General features: G+C 48.5%; 1 protein-coding gene across 6 annotated transcripts in view; it reads right to left on the reverse strand.

The window, feature by feature from the left end:
* ACACB (acetyl-CoA carboxylase beta) overlaps positions 1-22,560 on the reverse strand; it is a 125,788-nt gene that overhangs the window by 73,421 nt on the left and 29,807 nt on the right. For all 6 annotated transcript variants that reach the window (XM_046024233.1, XM_046024227.1, XM_046024228.1 and 3 more), the window contains 6 exons: positions 8,086-8,218; positions 5,238-5,376; positions 3,077-3,186; positions 2,775-2,856; positions 1,448-1,546; positions 58-167 (listed from right to left, as the gene is read on the reverse strand). In XM_046024233.1, the coding sequence (XP_045880189.1) occupies positions 58-167; positions 1,448-1,546; positions 2,775-2,856; positions 3,077-3,186; positions 5,238-5,376; positions 8,086-8,211 (666 nt within the window). In that variant the 5' untranslated portion in view covers positions 8,212-8,218. The remainder of the gene's footprint in view (positions 1-57; positions 168-1,447; positions 1,547-2,774; positions 2,857-3,076; positions 3,187-5,237; positions 5,377-8,085; positions 8,219-22,560) is intronic.

A 22,560-nucleotide genomic window follows, 5' to 3' on the forward strand; every position in this document is an offset into this window, starting at 1 on the left:
AGCTACCGGGACAATGAGAAGTTTCCGGCATCTTGACCCCCCAAGCCTTGTATTTACCTCTAAGCCCTCATCTATATCTTTCACACAACCCTGGTTGTAAACATCTTCTGGGACAGTGATTCTTTTCCCTTGCTGAAGATCACCTTCTGCCCATTCCACCATCAGACCTAGAGAACCACAAAAAAAAAAAGAAAAAAAGAAAAAAAAATAAAAGCTGAATCCTCCCAAGGATGGCAGAAATACACAACACAGAAACCACAGGGCCTTCCCTCACCAAAGCCTCTCTAGACCTGGGCGCTGGACCAACCGTATACAGACATGGTCTTTTAATTTTCCCACAATGGCTTTTAATTTTCTTTAGGGCTGACTCAACCTTGAATGGGAAATCAAACTTAAGAAATTCAGACTGAGCCTACCACAAACAACCACATCAACCTGAACTCAAAAAAATTCCAATTCTACCCACTGATGTCATTTATATGTAAATCACCATTTTCTAAAACCCTGTGAAGATTTAAAATAAATAAACTTTCCATTCTGAATTTAAAATTTCATCTTTGGATGAAAAAAATCAACCTGGATAGGAAACGCCCAAGACTTTTTCCTATTTTCAATTTATCCTAGAAATTCCACTTTTCAGAATTTATCCTAAGGAAATGATTAAAAAATACATAGAGATATAGCTAATAGACTATCAAGACTCCACTACTTTTAGTATTTTTTTGAAAGATCTTATTTATTTATGTGAGAAAGAGAGAGACAGAGCAAGCATGGGAGGGTGGGGGGCAGAGGGAGAGGGAGAAGCAGACTCCCTCTGAGCATAGAGCCCAAGGAGGGGCTCAATCCCAGGACCCTGAGATCATGACCCATGCCGAAGTCAGATACTTAATCAACTAAGCCACCCAGGTATTTTTTTTAAAATTCTAGTATTTTTTTAAATACTACTTCTAGTATTTTTTTAAAATTAGAGTAAAACAACCTAAACATCTAACCATACAGGACAGTTAAATAAATTATGATATCTCTATTTGATAAAATCCTATGCGGACATTTAAAATGTTCTAAAGTGTATTTATTGACATAGAAGAGTTAGTGAGAAAAAGTAAGTCACAAACGATAATAAATATAAGATCTCTGGATTTTAAAAGGATGTGCCTAGGAAAAAAAGGCTGAAAAGGTAAGCACCTAGAATATAACAAATGTTAAACACCAGGCCATAGGATTATGGATGATTTCTATTTCATTTTCTATTTTTTGGAATTCTATGTTTTCTAAGCTATCTACAATGAAACTGTACTACCGCTTTAATAATTTTAAAATTTTAAATAATAATAATAATTTTAAAATTTTTTAATGAAAGAATAAAAAATACATACACCTGTCACCCCCTCTGCTCAGACTGGGTGGAAGAGATTTTCCCCCACAAAGTGAAGCTCAGGCCACTCACCGCTTCCGCTCCAGGGCAGTGTTGGGATCTGCAGTGTCTGGGCCACAATGGTGGAGGCGATCTTATCTCCCAAGGCCGACATGGCCTCACTGGGAGGGCCTGAGGGATCAGGGACAAAGGGGGAAGGCAGAATAGAGTTAGTCACAAGCCACTTGCAGCCAAGTGCCAGCCAAATGCGCAAAGAAAAGTACTCAGGTCCTAGCTCTCGAGCAAGTGAACATCAAGTTGGGAAAGGGAACAATCTGATATCTGCTCCTTCATCAGATGTGGAAGGAGTCTGCTGTTTTTATGTGGATTGTAAACCTCGGAGTTATAACCGAAGCTACGTGGCACCCACAGAATTCACTTCTTAGGAAGAAGGTAACAAGCTAGACCAAAGGGCAAGCTGACACCTCAAAAAACTAGACCCTGGGTTAGCAAACTTCTCCTATAATGAGCCAGATAGGACCTATTTTCAGCTCTGTGGGTCTGCTTGTCTCTGTCACAAATACCCAGCTTTGCCAGTGTTGGGCCAAAGCAGCCACAGGCAGGACATAAATGAATGAGCCAGGCTGTGTGTCTGTAAAACTCCATTGACAAAAGCAGGCAGCAGGCTGGACTTGGCCTGTGGGCTGGATCACCAAGCTCCAGAGGAGCTAAGGGGGTAACAAGGGCCCCATGTAAGAGCCAAAGCCTACGGACAGAGAAAACATCAGCAAGCACGAGTTACTGGGCAGACCCTCAGGAAAGCAGGTGTTGATTTGTACTGAGTTGTTTCAAATACGGTGTGCGTTGGAGGCCCAGCGTGAAGGAGTGGCAAGAGGGATTTACTGTGGAGGGTAAATGATTCCCCTAAACCATGCAAAGATGTCAGCATGACAGCACAAAGTTTATAAATGCAAATCCTAAAACAGACCCCATCGGCAATAAGCATCATTTTCCCTCATGAGTCATAGAGACTCGGTCCCTAAATTTGGAATGCTACGGCATTCCAAAGCCCTGAGACTAGCCCAAGAAAGGCGTGGGCTTATCAGAAATGTGACCTCCAAACCCGGTCAGAAATCCGAACATGGCTGGTATCTCGGTACTGGCAGGGGCACGAGCAGAGGGTCCTGCTTGTCCCAGCATCATTCTCCTGTGGGACCATGGCAATGGCTCCTATGTCCCTGGGTTGGCCAACCTTCCCTCCCACCCCGGACCGGCTTGCTCCTGACCATGAAAGAGTGAGGTGGGAACATCAAACCGATTCCCACCTTGCAGGTGGAAATCCACTGGAAAGAGGACCCAACCCGGCAGAATGTCCCATTAACGCCCCAATTCCCCTCTATTGGACAGAGACACACTCTACCTAAGAAAGCAATCTCGTGCTTGCACAGGAGCTCTGGCAGTTTGGGGCTTTCAGAAGCATGGCCCCAGCCAGCCCACACCGCCTGTAAACACAAAGAGGCATGAATGAAGATCTTCCTTTGAGGAGCCCATCCCCCTGTCACACATGGAAGGCTTTTTGTGGCATCACAACAACCCTGGATTCAGAGTCTTGGAGGACCTGGAGCCTCTCTCCCTCCCAAAAGGCAGGAGTGAGCTGCTCCAGAGATCAGGGCATCACCCAGCCTCCCACTGTGGGCCCTCTGGGGCACGCATCCAACTTACCTGCACAGGGATCCTCTTGGCAATGTCCACAACCAACTCCACATTGGCATAATTGTTGTTGTTGGGCCCTCCCGGGACAGGGACGTACTGATCTGCCATCTTGATATACTCTGGAATTAGATGAGAAAAGGAGGGAAAAACTGAGAGGCTGAAGTTTACTGCATGACAACCTACGGCCATTGGAAGGGTAATGGAGAAGATTCTGTGGCCACAAGGGACAAGTGTGGATGATCATTTGAAGACAACTGAACATGACTTCCACTGTGGGAAAACACAGAGGCATCAGGACAAAGCCTGGAAGGGAACAAAGAAAGAAGGAAGGAAGCTACCAGATTGGCTGGGATGAGAGGTGGGGTGTTCGATTCGTCCCTATTTCGTTTCTCTTAATACTGTTTTGCTGTTAAACAATACTGTGTTTTTAATCGTGGTGAAAAACATACAACATAAAATTGACCACCTAACTCATTTTTCGAGCGTACAGTTCAATAGCATTCAGCACATTCACACTGTTGTGAAACAGATCCCCAGAACTTTTTTTTCTTTTGCAAATCTGAAACTCAACCCATGAAACAATGCCTCCCCTTTTCCCCCTCCTGCAGCCCCTGGCCACCAACCATCTTTCTGCCTCTGTGAAGTTCACGACTCTGGGGACCTCATCTCTGGGGAATCCTAGAATACTTGTCTTTTCATGACTGGTTTCTTGCACTAAGAATAGTGTCTTCCAGGTCCTTCCATGCTGTACCGTGTGATAGGACTTCCTTCCTTTATAAGGCTGAATAAAATGCAATGTTTTGATTTTAAAATACTCATGCCCTTTATGCCAGAAATTCCACTTCTTGGAAGAAATATGTGCTAAAAAACCCTACTCATCGATGAAGCCCAAGAGTGATAAGAGGATGTCCACCAGGCAATGTTTTAAAGTGTGACACACTAGACTCGTGCCCAAGGCAAGGCTTAGTCGCTCTGTACTATGGAATTCTCTGGGATCCTGAGAAGGAACAGGGTAGAACTCTATGTGCGGATCCTGAAAGAGAACCAAGAGTGGCATTTCCTCCCAGGCTGCCTGCCTCCGATGTTGATGGAACACAAGCGTCAGCCACAGGGGAGGTCCCAGAGGCGACAGAGTGAGAAGTCAAATGAGGTTCTCTCTGAAACAAGAAAATAGACAGAGTAACACTAAGCTGGGGTCAAGGCCAGGGCCCTCTGGGAAAGCCACATAGGAGGACACGGCCGGAAGGCTGGGGCAGGGAGGGTGGAGGCCTGCTGTGCCAGGAGCTTTGGGGAAAAGCGTTGTCAGCAGAAGATCCAGCATGTTCCAAGGTTCTGGGACAGGAAAGAGCTCAACTGGCCCAGGAACCAAAGAGGCCAGTGTGGCTGGAACCGAGGGTTGAAGAGCAGAGGCACTGGATGGGGCCAAGAGGCCAGCAGGGCACCTTAACCGGCCTGAGTGAGGACCTGGAGTTTGAGGCTGAGCATGATGAGAGCCCCCACAGGGTAAGGCAGCCCAGGGTTCCAATCCTGCCTTTGCCACATACTGGCTGTATGACATTGGGTGAATGATTTCTGTCCTTAGGCCTCATCTATAAAATAGGGTTGACAATCAAATCTGTCCTCTGAGTTAGGAGGAGGCTGCTTCTGGGCAAGGCAGAGCCCAGGGCCCAGATTCTGGGAGGGACTGGGGGGACAGCATGGCAGCCTCTTAAGCATTTAGAGCTGCTGCCAGGACCTGAGCTGTGTTTTTAAGAAACCACTTTGACTACTGTGTGGATAAAGGTCTGTAAAGGGATGCGAAGGTTCAGGGGAAAAAACCAAATTGTCCAACAGTTATTTACAGAGTGATCTGTGCTAACAGACAGAGAAAACAAATGAACAGAAGAATGCACGATTGAAGTACAATACAGACATCTGTGGGGGAAAACACCTGGAGGAAGAGGGGCCCCTCTGCTGTAACACGGACATTTCTCCAAGATGGGATCTCCACTTTGTATAGTAGCCATTTGCATTTTTTAATTAAGTAAGGAAGTAAAGACAAATAAATGCGGGCTCAGGAGAGGTACCCTGGGACTCTGGGGCCCAGGGTGGACTTGCCTGGGTATAATGAAGAGGTGAGGGCAGGTAAGAACAGGGGTGGCAAGAGGGGAAGGAGCCAAGGCGCAGGTACCTGCATTGGCCTTCAGGTCCTCTGGGGTCACCATGACTACAAACCGGATGGCCCGCTCGTTCCGGAACATCTCATAGGCCCACCTGCGGATGGAGCGCATGCACTTCACAGCGGCGATACCATTGTTGGCGATGAGCACCTGCACAGGGGAAATGAGAAAGAGGCCAGAGCTGCACACCTACCTGTGCTGGGAGCTGCATGCTACCCTGGGCTCCATGTCACAGCTCCAGAGCTACTCTACAGCAACAGCCTGGCAGAGAGGTGCTCAAAATCTGCCAGCTGCACGAATACAGAATGACCAGGTGGGTGGGTGGGGTGGGTGGGTGGGTGGATGGTCAGGAGAATTGAATGGATGGTTGGAGGAGTGGGTGGATGGATGGACAGACAGGTGAGTGGACAGATGGATGGATGGGTCAGTGGATGGATTGATGAATGGTCAGGCAGAGGATTGGATGGATGGATGGATGGATGGATGGATGGATGGACGGACAGGTGGAGAGATGGGTGGCTGGGTGGATAGATGGATGGATGGACAGACAGACAGATGAGTGGGTGGGTGGATGGATAGATGGATGGACAGATGGGTGGGTGGGTGGATGGATGGACAGACAGTTGGGTGGGTGGATGGATAGATGGGCAGAAGGATGGATGAATGGATGGGTGGGTGGATGGATAGAAGGATGGTTGGGATGGCTGGAAGATAGAGGAATGGATGGGGGAATGGATGGGTGGGTGGACAGATGGATGGATAGGATGGACAGGATGGGATGAATGAAAGATTTTGATTCCTTGGTTGGCACCATCACATGTTGGCACTTAACATTTTTGAAGGCCTAGTGTGTACCAAGCTACAGTATGATATATCTCACCATATATTTCACTTCACCCTCATATCAGCCCTTGAAAGTGGCTATATTCTTATATTTATTTGGGGTTAAAGATATTAAAACTCAAGGAGTTCAGGCACTTGCCCAAGGTCACCCAGCTAGTAAATGGCAGAGATGTGATTTCTGAGCCCCACACAGTCGAACCTGTGCTCTGAACTGCCCCAATCCCATGGCTACCTCTGCACTCTGGAGATTAAAGGCCCTGGACTTGGTGGAGAGGAAAGGCAGTGATGCTGCCTGTCCTCAGCAACTGAGACAACAGAAAAGGTCCTGGTTTCAATTCTTAATGAGCCATGACCTTCCTGTGTGGCATTAGGCAGACCCCTTGCCTCTCTGAGCTTCATCTCCATGTAAGGAGCTCAGACTGGTCAACTTCCTGGCTTGGTCTATAGGAAATAAAACCAAGCTCTAGTGTTCCTGTTTAAAAAAAAAAAAAAAAATAGGTATATAGCTTCAAAGCTCTGACTTCCACAGCAAGAATGTAATTTTAAGGCCCTTCCTATTTCTGACTGATTTTCATAACAGCCCTGAAGGACAAGTCTCATTAGAGAGTGGGAAGGTGATTGCGGAAGGGGAAACTGAGCCCAGGTGTCATATCCTATGCGTGGCCACAGATGCAGCCCAGAGCTCTGGGCTCCGCTTCAGTATTCTCTCCTTCCAGAAATACCTCCCGGAGAGCAATGATGGGACAGCAGGGCTTTGGTTTTCTTAATCGTATTACCAAAGCAAAGCTTGGTCAAGCAGGAAGGGCCCTGGGGGACCCCAGCACAGCCAGTTTCCCTGGGCCGCATTTGTTCTAGCACATTCTGGGAGTCCCCAGGGGAGAAGGCCACTGCAGGCTGGCTTGCTGTTCTAATCCCACAGCTCCAGCATTCCCACAAGGAGTCTAGGAGAAAGGGCAAGCCACGGTCAACTCCAAAGTCACAAAGTGCAGCCGCTCTGGGCTGCGGCCTTCAGCGGCCACCCAGCCTCTCGGCTCCCCAGGACCAGATGCCGGCCACCAGTCAGGCTGGCTGCAACAGTCCCCTGGTGAGTGTGGCAAAAAGTGCAGCTTCTGGATCCCCACCCAGGAGATTCTAACTCCGAGGGTCTGGGGTTGGGCGGAGGAGTCAGTATTCCCAGCCAGCAACCAGGCGGCAGCCAGATTTGGGAGCCAGGACTCTGGGTGTATGGACGTGGGCTCTGGGCTCTTGACGACCGGAGTTCAAATGCCAGCTCTGCCACTGACCAGCTGTAAGACTGGGCAAGCCAGCTCCCTTCCCTGAGCCTCAGTTTCCTCTTCTGTAAAATTATATCGACCAGCAGGATGGTGGGGATGGTGAAATGAAATATGAAATGTAAAGCACTTCACAGGATGCCGGGTCAGGTAGGCCCTCAAAAAATTGTAGCTGCTGCTGCTATTATAATCACTACCACCACACGTTCAAGGTCTTCTCGTCAAACAGACCTGGGTTCAAATCCCAACTCCAGAACTAACTAGCTACATGACTTTGGACAACCAATGTCCAATCTCTCATCTTGGCTCCTGTACGAATACGCTGGGAATAATCAGTCTGTGTCCCAAGCCTTTATAAATGGCAAATATTGCCTGTTTCCCTTCATCACTATTATTTTAACATATGGGCCTTCTCTCCTGGAAGGAGTTCCACACCTCAGAAGGGCAGAGCTGGTTTTATGGCTGCCCCCGATAACCTAGAAAGCAGTCCCTTGCATGAAGGCACCTCGGGGTCTCTGCAGACCTTAATCTCCTCTCCCGTGAAATGGGGGTCATGCACCTGTTGCTTCCGGCTGTCGGGAGGGTAAAAGGTGATGAATTCCAGCACGTAGCACTTGGAAGTCCTCACAGAGAGGTGGCCTGGCCCTTTCTCTGCAGCATGACCACGAGTCTGAAGCAGGTGCTCTCCCTTCCAGCTGGGAAGAGGGGCCCCACCCCACCTCGACTGCCAGGACCCCATCTGTACCTTCTCAATGACCCGGTTCCCCCCAAAGCGTGTGACAAACTCGGCCGGGGAGGCCACAGTAAAGTCTCTGTGCAGGTCCAGCTTCTTCAGTTCTCGGCCCCTCTTTACCAGGTGGAGTCCAGACATGCTAGGTCTGCAGAGGGAAGAGGACAGATCCGATGAGCCAGGAAGCCTGGGCCACTCGGGGAGAGAGTCAGGAGCCCAGCACCTACAAACAACATCAACAGAGAAGTGGGAGCCCATCAGATGCCCCCACAGCTTTGTAGTTCTCACGGGGGAGCTTGAAGCATTTCACAAGGAGACTCAAGAGGCCGGCGCAGGAATGAAGCAGGAGCGATCCCCTGACCTGCCCCCGAAGCTGTACATTGAGCTCTTTAATCCTAAAATAATTTTTACTTTCTTTGTTCCCAGTTTGGAAGCTCAAATAACACAAGAAAAAAAAATTACAGGGAGGGGAGGTTTATGATCAGGGAGAAAGTCTACACAGTCCAATACTTGAGACTTATTAAACAGTACTGATTGCCTTCATGCATTTTTCTGTACGTGCATCTCAAAATTTTTGTAACTGGAAACCAAATAACGTGTGACAACCAGGGCACCTGGGTGGCTCAGCTGGTTAAATGCCTGACTCTTGATTTCAGCTCAGTTCAGGATCTCAGGGTCATGAGATGGAGCCCCAGGTCAGGGGAGTGGTGGTCCATGCTCAGTGGGGAGTCTGCTTGAGATTTTCTCCCTCTTCCACTGCCCTTGCCCCTGCTCACACACTCAAAGAAAGAAAGAGAGAAAGAAAGAGAAAAATAAAGAAAATTCTTTTTAAAAAACTGTATGACAACCAAATGGTGGCTCCTTGCCCCATTCCCTCCAGAACAATACACCAGAGGAAATCACTTACTTTCCTGGCACTGATACCTCTCCATAGTCACCATTGTGTGTACCATCTAGTGGACACCATTTAAAACACGAAATATGGCTCTTTGATCTTGAGAGTCAAGGAAGGAGTTCTCTTACTCGGCCATCCCATCTTCTTCCATCCCCCAATCTCTCAGTGTAGGCATACTGCGGTCTGGCAGATTTCGTATGTGGGATTTCATGAGTCTGGGATTATTCATGGATGAGGGCTGTCTTCCTTCTTCTTTTTTCCTGGAGACAGTGGTTTTTTCTTTGTTTGTTTGTTTTTTGTTTTTATTTTTTTATTTTTTTGCGTAGCTCTCCTTGTACCTGTTGCTAATGCCATCCATTCCTTCTCATATCCTCCCAGTACATTACATAATTGATTAGCTCCATCATTCTTCAGTGGCGACATCCTTCTTAGAGGCCTCTACTCTCTGCAGTCATCCAGAGTGGTTCTTCTCCAGACCCCTACACAACTGCATTCTGAGACTTCCTTTTGCTGACATCCTTAGGAATCCTTTTGTCTTTCCTCAGGGTTTGAGCCCTAATTTGGGGGATCAAATGGCTCCCTCTTTCTTGGTGAACTCCCTTGTTTTGGAGGGACATATCCTCCAGCAGTTCTATTTGGTTGAAAAGATGGTACAATGGGACAGCCCCTCATGATGGTACCCTCAACATGCATACCCTGCTTTTTGCTGCCCTGGGCTACCTCATCACTATCACCTTGGAGATTCCCTTTGATTCTATGTTGGATCTCTGTTTCCCATCTCCCATGTATTGTTCTTCTTTGGTTTCTTATCTTGTTTCAGTGGAAGGCATCCTTCAGTAGCTTTCTAAGAAAAGATGTTTGGGAGTGAGGGATAGGGGTAGTACATGATATATAGTCTTGCAAGTTCTCAAACTGTCTTTCTTCTGATCTCATGTTTGACCCTACCATTTGGCTATGTATGGAATTCTATAATGGAAAACCTTTTCCTTCAGAGTTTTGGAAGCCTTGTGCCATTGTGTCATGGCTTCCAAGGATGCTAGAACCAGAGCTGTTCTGATATCTTGATTCTTCACAGGTGACCTGTTTTTCCGTATCCAGAAGCTTATAGGATCTTGTCTCTGTCTTCTATAGTCTACAGTTTCTCAGGGATGCACTCAGGTATGTGCCTCCTTCCATCCAGCAGGGCTGTGAATCTTCAGACTCCTTCAATGTGGAAACTCATATCCTGGGATTTGTCTTCCAAGTATTTCAAATGATTTTCCTGCCTCATTTTCCTCTATTCTTTCCAGAAGCCTTATTATTTGGATGTTGAAATTCTTTTTTTTTTAAGATTTTATTTATTTATTTGACAGAGTGAGAGAGAGAGCACAAGTAGGCAGAGCAGAAGACAGAGAGAGAGGGGGAAGAAGATGTGGGGCTCGATCCCAGGACCCTGAGATCATGACCTGAGCCGAAGGCAGAGGCTTAACCCACTGAGCCACCCAGGCTCCCCTGGATGTTGAAATTCTTAAACTGCCTGCAAGTTTCTGTCTTTTTCCTCCTCTCCTATTTCCTATTCCTTGTCTTTCGCTTTCTGGGCTAATTCCTTCAGCCTTCTCTCCTAACCTGGTGCTGTGTTTTTTAATACCCAAGAGCTTGTTACTGGGTCGCAAAGTCTCCTTGTTATGAAACCTGTTCCTAACTCAACCCCCTCCCTGGATTGAATGAGGGTATTAATGGCTGCTTTTTCAAGTTCTCTTCTCCTGGCATGGTTTCTGTTTCTTCCAAGTCTCCTGTGTTCCTCTGTTTGTTTGGGATCTCCTCTCCATATTAGAAACGGTACTCAGACCTTAGGCACTTCCTCGTGACCAAGGGCAAAAACTAAAGGGCTGACAGAAGGTACTGAGATGGGGCCAGTGGATGCTGAGCTCGATGCTCAAGATCGGGGCAGGGGGGGTTGTTATATACCGGGGAACCCCGAGTACACTAGAGTCTTCTTCCTTCAGTGGTCCAATTCTCAAATGGCCAGGAGCTGGGGAAGGGGTGGTGGGAGAAGCGGTGGGACAGGTCTGAGGGTGGAGGACAGGGCAGATATCAGAATTCAGCACCTACACCGACCCTGATCCTCATGTTTGGGATACAGACCTCATATGCCTCCTCTATGCCCATCAGTGCCCAGTCCCAAGATCCTCTGTTTTTCCCTCTCCAGGGAATGAACCACCCATTTTCTGTTGGGGTGCAAGTATGCAGGCAAGCCTGGGCATCTTTTACCCAGTTCTTCTCATTTTGGTACCCCCCTTCCTCCCAGGTGCAGAGGTACCTGACTCTACCAGCCCCCACGCCTTTCAGAGTACAGATCCAGAAGGTTCTCAGCGGTCCCCACTGCTGCTTTAGGACTCAGCCCTCTTGGTTCTACTAAGCCAGTTACTGCTTGTCCATTTGCTTCTGGCCTCTAGAATGCTGTTGCTAATCTTCCCCACTGTTCTGCCAGGCTTGATGGGTTTCCATCTCTCTTTTAAAAAAAAACATCTCTTTGCTGTCATTTGGTGGGACGTTGACAGGAAGAGGATCAGGCATGCACATTCAGTCCACTTTCTCTTTTTTCTTTTCCTTTCAAAATTTATTTATCTGAGAGAGAGAAAGCACGGAGTGGAGGAGGAGAGAGAGTCTTAAGCCGACTCCATGCCGAGCATAGAGCCCAATGCATGCTTGATCCCATGACCCTGAGATCACGACCCCAGCCAAAATCAAGAGTTAGATACCCAACCGACTGTGCCACCCTGGCAGGTGCCTCTCAGTCCACTTTCTTAAGGTAGTGATAAGGCACTAAGCTGAGAGCTATCTACCAAGAATTAGGCTAGCAGTTAACCACCCCCGCATATCCAGTGGCTATCGCAAGGGCAAGGATGGATAATCTTCCATCTACCATCTGAGCAAAACCCAGGAAAATCAGAAGCAAATACAGAGTCAGGAAAGAAAAATTCCATTTTATAGATGGGCAAATGGAGGCCCAGACAGGCAAAGGGGTCATGGAGCACATCAGCAGGCCTGGGGCTGTTTCTACCGCACCAAGAAATGCTGGACGTGGGCATTTTCTGCTATACAAAGTCTTCGTGTCTAGTACAAGTTCCGTACGGGAAAGCCTCCGACAAACCTGCCGTCTGCCCCCACTCCCCAGGGTGAGCTGCCAAAGGATCCGCCCACCACAAAGGAAAACACAGAGCTCTGGGCCAGGGGAACAAAAAGAGAAATGAACAATGTGTTTCCAGGCCACAAGAGGGTATGTTTTCAATGAAGACTTTCTCCACTCAACTGGGTTTAGCCACAGGGCCTGAATGAATGAACAGACAGATGAACAAATAATCTCCGGCCCGAGATAAACTCACTACCTACCACAAACGGTGAGCACATTTTCTCCTAAGACCTCCTAGGACGGAACCACTGAAACAAGATCTTAGAAAAATACTTTGGAAAGTCAGTATCATCTTGCAAATGAGAACAGTACTTTTATCATACTTACATCCCATCAACCAGCAAGTAGCTCAGTTTATTCTTAGTGACTTTATTTCTTTACAGAAATAGGCAGAAGCAGCCAGAAGGCCCTAACCTGCAGGATCCTAATCTCAGAAAACAGACACCAAAATGTTAATGACAGTTACCTCAGGTGGTGGAGTTATTGGTGGTTTCCATTCTCTTCTCCATCTATATTTGTTAAGTTTCTTGCAATGATATGTTATTCTTTTAAAGACTGTATTTATTTGAGAGAGAGAAAGAGAACACAAGTGGGTGTTGTGGGGGCAGAGGGAGAGGGAGAAGCAGACTCCCTTCTGAGCAGGGAGCCCCATGGGGGGCTGGATCCCAGGACCCTGAGATCATGACCTGAACTGAAGGCAGACGCTTAACCATCTGAGCCACTGAGGTGTCCTAATGACATATTATTTTCGATAAGAAGAAAGCTATGAATTTTTTAATAGGGAGGCCAAAGCCCTGGCCATTTTGGCATCTGTTGGGCAGGGCGCTCAGCGTCTCCAGCTGTACGATGAAGACAGTAACACATACCTCACTATGTTGTATAGGTTAAATAACACGTAGAAAGTAAAATATGGCTTCTGGCAGCAGGGAACTCTATTATCATTTCAGTGCAGTGAAACTGAGAGGATCAGGGGCTGCTGATCTCCCAAGCTCACCAGGAAATGCATCAGCCTCTCCTCTGGCCAGGGTCTGCTCACCAACCATCCACTCTCCCCCACTCTGTTTACAGCCTTCCCCAACTGGCTGGCCTGATCTTTTGGCTTCAGATGGTCTCAGACATCCCATTTCCAACACAAACATTAATACTCTAGCAACCTGGCCTAAAGCAAAGCAAAGAAAAGGTCAACCAGGAGAAAACCACTATTTCGTAGCCTGGAAAAACCATTCTCAGCCGCCATTTTGATTCCAAAACTGGTGAGAGAACCCGTCCTTCAGGTGGGTCACAAGCCCATCATAACTAACTAGGTGGGGGAACACACGGTGTGTGCCCTGTTTCAGACCCAGTCTCCAGGCTACTGGCTATTTTTATTTGTTTTTGACAAAGCTAGAAGCCAATCAGCATTGGCTCTGGAAGGCTGACCTTTGGCCGGCATTTCCAAGGTGGGCAGAGGCCAAACTATTCCAGGATGACTTTGGACATGGCTTCATGTGCAATCCACTACACAGGAGAGCTGTCAGCCCAGTGCTGAGCACAGTCAGCTGCTCAGGCACAAGCCCAGGCAGAAACGCCAGGAGGGAAGGAATAAACATTCTTGAGTGTCACTGTGAATCAGGCACAGGGGGCTTCATGCTGAATCTCCGCATCCCTGCGCAAGGAAGGCCATCATTCCCTGCTCACGAGGAAGAAACTGAAGGTCAGAGAGGCCCAATGACCTTAAGTCACACAGCTGTCAGATGGTAATGCTGGGCTTCCAATCTGACTCTGACTGCCCACCTCCCACCCCCCACCCCACCCTACCCCGAGTCTAAGTTTGAGGCAGAAAGATCATTGAGATAAATGGGAGTAACTTTATAGTCTAGACATCAAAAAACAAGCACCTACATCGGGGAGGCAATCTGTGGGGCTGCAGGGCTCTTAGCTGAGGCCAGTTTTGTTCCCCAGGAGAAAGACATATGGCCCATGTCTGCAGACATTTTTTGGGTTCCCAACTAAGCAAGGGGTGGGAGGTTGAGAGGGATGCTACTGGCATCTAGAAGGAAAAGGCCAGGAATGCTGTTCAATATTCTAGAATGCTCCGGACAGCCCCCATGACAAAGAAGCACAGGGCCCCAAATGTCAACAGAAACCCCGATAGGTTAGAGCCATCCCCCCAGGCTCTGAACGCAGACTCTACTTCTGAAGACCTACACAGTCTTGGGGAAGCTGCCTCAGTTCCCTCACAGGACGGCAATATTGACAACATTAATAGCGTCTGCCTCAGAAAGTGTGTGTCCAGGGTTCAGCACGGGGCATTTAGCTAAAGCTAAAGAGCTTTAGCTGAGGTGCCTCTCTGCAGGGGCGCCATGATTAAGAGCCCCAGTATGGAGCCATCAGGCTGTGGCCTTGACATTAACCAGCCCTTCCATCCCTACCCTGGCCCTTCTCATTTATAAAACAGGGATGGCAGCTGCTGAGGCCTGATGGACGTGGAGTCCTCACTATTATCACTAAGCAAGTAAGGAAGAAAGGACACTGCATAGCTTAGTCAAGGCTGCTGACTTTGAACTCATCTTTGGGCTCCCAGACAAATGGAACCAATGGAACAAATGGGAGATTTCTTAGGCGACCTGCCCCCTAGCGCTTCCCGGGACGGCCACCTTGGCTAGACCAGGAGTCGTTAAGCTCGGGCCCAAAGCCCAAATTCAGGCTGCCACCTGCTTTTGGACCTCCCACAGGCTAATCATAGCTTTTACATTTTTAAATGGTTGAAAGAATCTTATTGCGTGACATGTAAAAATTACGTGAATTTCAAACTTCTATAAATTAAGTGTGATTGGAATACCGTTGCACCTATTCAATGATGTATTCTGTGTGGCTGCTGGGCGGTAAATGGCCGAGCTGAGTAGATGTGACAGAGACCATATGGTCTCAAAGCCAGAAATATTTGCCATTTGGCCCTGGACGAAAATAGTTTGCCAACTCTGAGTTAAGCAGTGCTTTTCAGCCTTGACTCTACCCTCCAGCACGAGAGGAGATTTAAAAAATGCTGGTAGCCAGGCCCCACCTGGACTAATTCATCAGCATCCCTAGAATGGAGGGATTGTTGGAGGAGGAGGGAGCACACCCAGGTATCTACTTTTTCAAATGCCTGCCCCCCTCCCCGGGAATTCAAATGTGCAGCTGGAGATGAGAACCACCCAGAGATCACCAACCAACACATCAACATGGCAGCAGGCCTTAGTTCTGAGCAGAATTTCCAGGGCAGTGAAACCCCTGGTAATGAGACAATTTCAGTTCCTGAAGGTTTATGCTTTCAGATTAAAGTGGTTTGTGAAAAGTCTTCTTTGGGACTAAAGTGTACAATAAAATGCGATTCAAGATTTATATGTTAAACTTTTGTGTAAATAGCCTTACAGATGGGGGCGGGGTGAGGAAATGTGTCCTTTGTGGACCACATGGCCCGCTTTGGGTACGCTATAGGGTTTGAAGGGTTTTGCCAGAGAAGTTAGGTCAGGACTTGGAAAGTGCAAGAAATAGGGCTACGATGCTCCACCAAAAACTTAGTGCACAAGAAAGACCATGATCCATACCCGACTCCTGCCCCTCTACAGGTCCTTCGCTCAGACACATCCTGAGCAATCCAAGAAGGGTCCCCCTGAAGGCCCCGTTTTTCTCCTTTGCAGAAGGACCAGGGAACTAGAAGGTCAGTCTCCCTCCTGGAGGGCTGGATAAATATCTGAGACATATCTCTTGCCCTCTCTGGACCCCCCCATCTTTGGATCTAAATAACCGTACTTCTGGCTCCAAGGGACCTCACTTCCCTGACACGCTTATGAGCTCAGGAAGTATCCAGCAACTGTTAATAAAGATCATGGGATCAGCCGTGGTGAGTTGGGGGAGGTGGCTACGGGTGAATTTTGTTCCCTTTTCGGCTTATCTAAAATTTTCTGACTTCTCAACAACAAATATAACATTATTTTGATAATTTTTTTTAATGCCATAAAATGAAGACAAGAAATCAAGCAGGTGGGGCCAGGAAGCGCTAGGGCACAGAAATGCCTACACACTGTTCATTAAATAACCTTAAATGCGATGCCTGCTCTGGTGGCCCTTGACCCGCCCTGGGATTCATAATCACTTCAAAAAAGGCTTGCCTTCCGCAACCCGCAAGGCTTTAGCAAGGCTAAGGGGAGGGAGAAGAGGAAAGCGTGGCCCCTGCCAGCCTATCCACCTGTGAGTTCTTGAGGGCCCCTCCAATCACCATCACAGACAAATCCGGCCAATCCTGCCTCCCCTCCAACCACCAAGATCAGCTCGCGTTTGCAAGGCGAGCTCCATCTACCCCGTGGCCGAACTGAAGCCTGCATTTCTCTGATGGGGGCGGGGAAGAGGAGGTGGTACTAAGGGGACAAAGAGCTTGTCTTCACTGGAGGGCGGGGGGACACGCTGCATAAGTTGGCAAAAGATAATGGTCATTAAAATTGCAGACTTACTTACTTTACTTTGCGATCAGGGAAACAGACCTTGCACTTGGCAGGGCTCATATTGACATGCCCGCCGGCCAATCCCACCTGGCTTCTGCCGGGATGCAGAGCTTGCCCCCCTTAACCTCCTGAGCGGACCCTGGTCCCAGGGCCCAGCAGGGCAGCCAGGTCGGCGGAGGTGCGGTCGGAGAGCCGCTGGTGCCGGGTGGTGCTGCAGCCTGTGGGTGTCCAACAAAACGCGGCGCTTCCTCCATCCCGAAAACAGTCCTGCGCCCAAGTGTCCGGGGACAGACGCGCCCATCCAGGCCCCGCCCCCCAAACGGACACCTCCTCCCAGAAGGGTCACCGCCCCCTCACCTGGCCCCGCCTCCTGTCCCTGACAGAACCAGGCCCCGCCCCCCGGACCGGCCAATCACGGAGGGGCCGCTGACCTTGGGCACCAGGCGCAGGTGGTCAGACTTAGAAAAGCCCTCTTGGCTACTTTCCTCCCCAGCTCCCCTGACGGGGGAAGAAGGGTTCCAGCATGGTACCCCCGCCCACACGCAACTGGGTAAAAACTCGCAGGCCTTTAATGTGCTTGAATACACCCAAATAGAGAAGAGGTGGAAAATGGGGTTTATTTAAAATATGAGCCAGATGTCAGCAAAGTGCCTGGTAAAAGGGCCCCCAAGGGATGTTAACTTCTGGCTTCCAAGTTCCTGTTTTTGCTTATTCTTTCACCACTCCTCCCAGGGACATGTTTGCTCCAGGCCCTCCTGGCCCCAGAGCAAGCTCCTAACACGCACTTTGGACCACCTGGGTCACCTGGTAAAGGCAGCTCTTTGGAGACAGAAAAGACGCCAGCTGCCCTGTGGCTGACCCTAAATAGGATTCTTTCTAACTTCCAGTTACCGAATGAATAAGTCCCGGGAATAAAAAGGCACAGCACAGAGAATCCAGTCACCGCTGCCATGGTGGTGATGTATGGTGACAGCTGGTAGCTGCATTCGCCGCAAGCACCTCCTAAGGTACAGACATGCCCAGTCACTATGTCATACACCCGAAACGAATGTAACATGGTGTGTCAACCACACTCAAAATAAGAACATCCTTAAAGAATAAGCATCTTTCTAGTTAAGACTCACACACACTGAGGGCTCTTTTTGTGCCTTTGTCTTCTTTCAGAGAGGTCCTTTTGTTTTTATTTTCCTAATGCAGATAAGGAAACGTGACCCAGGGATGTATGCTTCACCATGGTGACAGAGCTGAGCCTTGAACCCAGGCAAACCGTTCTAGGTCGAATGAATGAATGCTTCTGCAAGGAGTTATAACAAATAAAAGGGATTGGGGCACCTGGGTGGCTCAGTGGGTTAAAGCCTCTGACTTCGGCTCAGGTCATGATCCCAGGGTCCTGGGATCGAGCCCCGCGTCGGGCTTCCTGCTCAGTGGGCAGCCTGCTTCCTCCTCTATCTCTGCCTACCTGTCTGCCTACTTGTGATCTCTCTCTGTCAAATAAATAAATAAAATCTTAAAAAAAAAAAAAAAAACAAATAAAAGGGATTGAAAACACTGCCTAGATAATATTGCATAATAATAAATGCAGCCTGGGCGCCTGGGTGGCTCAGTGGGTTAAAGCCTCTGCCTTCACCTTGGGTCGTGATCCCCAGGTCCTGGGGTCCAGCGAGCCCCGCATCCGGCTCTCTGCTCAGCGGGGGGGCCTGCTTCCCCCTCTCTCTCTCTCTCTCTGCCTGCCTCTCTGCCTACTTGTGATCTCTCTGTGTCAAATAAACAAATAAAATCTTTTTTTAAAAAATGCAGCCTATGTTCACAGCCAACAAAACCCAAAAAATAATGGAAATGTTTGCAAATGAATCCCCATGGAAAGGCACAGCTGGGGCCACACCTCCAGGAGTCCCACTCTGTGTGGCCACAATGTGAATTACCCCTAGGAATCGGAAAAGCGGCCCAGCTTGAGGGCACCAGTTAGCTGTGCTCTAACTATATAGTAACTTTTTCAACTGAAGGATTAAAAAAATAAAACAGGTGAACACAATTCTCAGTTCTTCAGAGTTTCTTGCAGGTTCTTCATGGGCTTGTCTTCACTCCCTCCCCAAAAAACCGACCCACCATAGGCTGATTTACTTTTTAAAGTTCCAACCCCCCCTCAATTCATCTTCTAAATGACCAAAATTTAAATATAATCACCTCAAAATAGGGAAAACAGTTAAAACCAGAAAATGAAAATATTTCAAAACACCTCTATCCCACCCCAAAGATCAAATGGGAGACAACTCTCACCAGCGTACTCGCATCGCTCTGGATTTTTATTCTCTATGGACAAAACCCCAATGTCTGTTGAACACTGTGGTTATGCTAATTCTCCACTAATATAGCCTTGGAGACATCCTACCACGCCTCACTTCTCAAGAAAGGCATTTTTCACTTCGATATGTGCGCTTTGCATGTCATCAGAGTGGTCATGACTTGGATTTTTCTCTGCTTTCATTATAAGATATAGAAGGTGGGAAGGAAAAAGTAATGTGTACGCCCGCGCACAACACCACCTTTACATAAACATCCCCTTTAAACAACCGTCGCTGTGATTTCAATGACACACTTCCAGCTTGGCTGGAGAGGCAGTCTCGTGCTATAAGGCCTTCTGACCAGACTCCTCAGAGGCTAAATTTAACTAGTTGGTATTGCAGAGTGAAAACCCAGGTCAGCGGCAAAACACACACGCCAAGAGTGCACTCGCTAATGGCTAGCCGCACAGCGTAAAGGCCTGAGCTGTGAGAGGCCTCAAGCCTGTCCCTACACTCTGCATGACCTTGAGCAAGCCCCTTCTCTCCACTTCTCTGTGACACCATCCACCTATAGAGCGCATTCGTTCAAAGAAAAATAAAGCAATCCCTCTCGATATGTGATGCGGGAAGTGTTACGTGAAGCATGGAGCAGAAGTGACAGATTTTCCTAATGCGGGATACAGATACTTGAGACAGAAAGGGATGTTCGGGCGCTCTGCACCATGCATGAATGCCAGCCTCTTCCGAGCCTCAATATCCAGTCCACAAATGAAACAATGCAAAAACAGGGGATCCTCCCCCTTTCCCTTAAACTCAGAAAGCACCTTAGGAGCTGAAGAGTTTTGGAAATGGGGCTCCTGTCAGCCCTTCCCTAAGTCAGTAAAGGAAAGAATAAATTAAAACACGATCAAAAGATTCATGGGATTTCATCGAGGGACAGATAAAAATATTTATAGGCCATTAAAAATTTTCTGACCTGCTTGCTACTTGGAGCAGGGGAGAGGTGCAGAGGGTGATGATGAGCAGGAAGCACCTGGGGGGGCCCACTGCAAGCTGCCCCAGGATGCCACTTGGGACAGAAGGGTGAAGCGAGGTCCCAGGGGTCAGCATGCTCACCTGCTGTTCCTTCACTATGCCTCCTCGGGATCTGAGGTCTGCGGCATGGAAGTGAGCCGTTGCAGGGAGGGGGGAGGGGAGCAGGGAAGGTCCCATGTATTTCATCCATTTGTCAGGGGCACTTCACCTGCCTCCTTCCTCTTCCTCCTCTGTGGACACAGGTTGCTATACCTTAAAGCTATATGCCGGGTGGGGCTTGGGAAGCTCCGTGGCCACAGGGGAGAGCTCTGGAAGATGCCCATTCCAGTGACGGCACCGGAGGCGGCCCCTGGGCCGTCTGCCCCTGCCACTTCCTCTTCTGTGATCTCAGCACGCTTGTGAGGTGGACCCCAGCATCATCCCGTCTCGACAGGAAAGGGAACTGCAGCTGAGAGAGGTCGTGGGGCTGGTCTGTGATGGGACCGTGGGTCCCGGGGAGGACACCTGTGCTTTGCATTGAATGATGGGGATGGCGCTGAGGCACGGCTTGAAGTGCGGGGCCCCCAGCACCCAAGTAAGCCTGACAGCAGCCCTGTGAGGTAGGCACCTCACTGTGACCTCGTTCTGGACACTGGTGAGGCCCAGGAAGGGAAAAGCTCAGCCCAGGCCACCTGACAGCCGACAGGAGGAGTCCGCGTGCCAGCCCGCAGCTGGCCACTCTCTTCACCTACAATGGGAAGTGCTCTGGGCTTGTGGCCTCTGAGGCTCCTCCGAGGGCCTTCCCTGGGGCAGGAGGCCGGTCCCACCATCTGGGCAGCCACAGTGCTGTCACAGAGCCTGGCACCCAGCGGGGCTCCAGTAAATGCTTCCAAGCCAATGAAGGGATGGGACCAACATTAGCTCCTCCGCTTGACTGTTTCATCTCTGACCTTGTCCTTAGGCTTGCCTGGCCCCCACACCAGCCAAGGAGAAATTGGTTCTAAGTGAACAAACTTGATCCCAGCCCCTCATGCACCCTTCCACACACGAAGAAACGAAAGCAAAGCCTGCTACAGCCACCAAGGACTTCAGAGCATCCCAGCCCAGCCCCCTGCCAGGGCAGGTGACATCCCCAAGGTCACACCGCTTAATGGCTGCCCTGTCTCCTGATTCTTCTCAGTAATGCTAAGAACAGGTTAGGACGAGGGTGGAGACACCTTTCCTGGAGCCCAGGCTAGGAGCCAACAGTGGGAATTCGCAGACCAGTTTCTGATCTGCACCTGCTGAGGGTCTGGGTTCCAATGGCCCTCAGGAGCTATGATCATCCTGCTGGGATGATCCCTGATAGACCCCTGAACCTCTCCGGGTGTCAGCTTCTTATCTAGGAAATGAGATGACTGGCTCACACCCCTCTAAGATTTTTTATAATGTTTTATTAGTAAACATTATTAATACTTGTTATAACAATATTTACAGCAGGAAGTTAGAAAATGCAGAAGCAACTTTGAATGACTTACAACTGCACCATATAAAGACAATGATTGCTAACTATTTTGACAATTTCCTTATAGACTTTCTAGCCACACACATGCAAACACATTTATTAAGCACAAGCATTTTCTGTGCCTACTAATCGACAGGAACATTGTAGTAAGCACATTATATTACCCACAATCCCTTATCTGAAATGCAAAACTCCCAGGACCAGAATGTTTCGGAGTTTGAGAACTTTTGCGGGGGGGATGGTAAAGCTTTATGTTTTACATTTTCATGTTAACTATTTCTGCAGCAGAAGGCATGCATATTCACACAAAACAGGATAAACGGAGACTCCAAAGAACTACGCATCTATTCAAGCCGGATTTTTCTTCTAAATGAGTTCATGGCTAACTGATTAACTTCTGGGTCATAACTTCAACTTTCAGGACTGCAGTTGAGCGGTCCTAAACCGTCCCATTCCATTCAGTTCATACATGCACCCCACGGGGTAGAACTATTAGAGTAACAAACTGGTAGGAGATGGCTCTGAACCGGTATCTTATCTCAGACCCATGGTGCCCCTTGTTGACCCAGACCAATCACAATGCCCCTTGTTGACCAAAGTGGGATTACCCTGTAATCTTCATTTCACAATATGTGAGCAACTATTCTGTCACACGTAATGGTCTCACCAGATTTATCTCCAAGTCTAAGGAAGAGAGGATCTCAACCCCTGGCCCGAGACAAACCCAAAAGGGAAGAGACGAGAAGACTACTTGGACAGACAACACAAAGTCTTTGGGTCCATACTCACAGCCTGCCCTCACCAGCTGGGAAGATGGAAGGGAATAGGGAGATTGTATAACCATATAAAATGCTGAAGAAAAATTAGGGCTTAACCACAAAACTAGTCTACAAAATCACAAGATTGAATCAGAAAGAGTTTGATGAAAACAAAAATGCTACTGCTGCCAAAAGGCAACAATAAAATGCCTATCCATCCATCCATCCATCCAACCACCCACCCACCCAGCCATCCATCCATCCATCATCCATCCATCCATTCATCCATCCATCCATCCACCCATCCATCCATCATCCATCCATTCATCCATCCATCCATCCATCCATCCATCCACCCATCCATCCATCATCCATCCATTCATCCATCCATCCATCCATCCA

This window comes from Meles meles, chromosome 12, assembly GCF_922984935.1.
Source record: "Meles meles chromosome 12, mMelMel3.1 paternal haplotype, whole genome shotgun sequence".
In the NCBI taxonomy this organism is placed as follows: Eukaryota; Metazoa; Chordata; class Mammalia; order Carnivora; family Mustelidae; genus Meles; species Meles meles.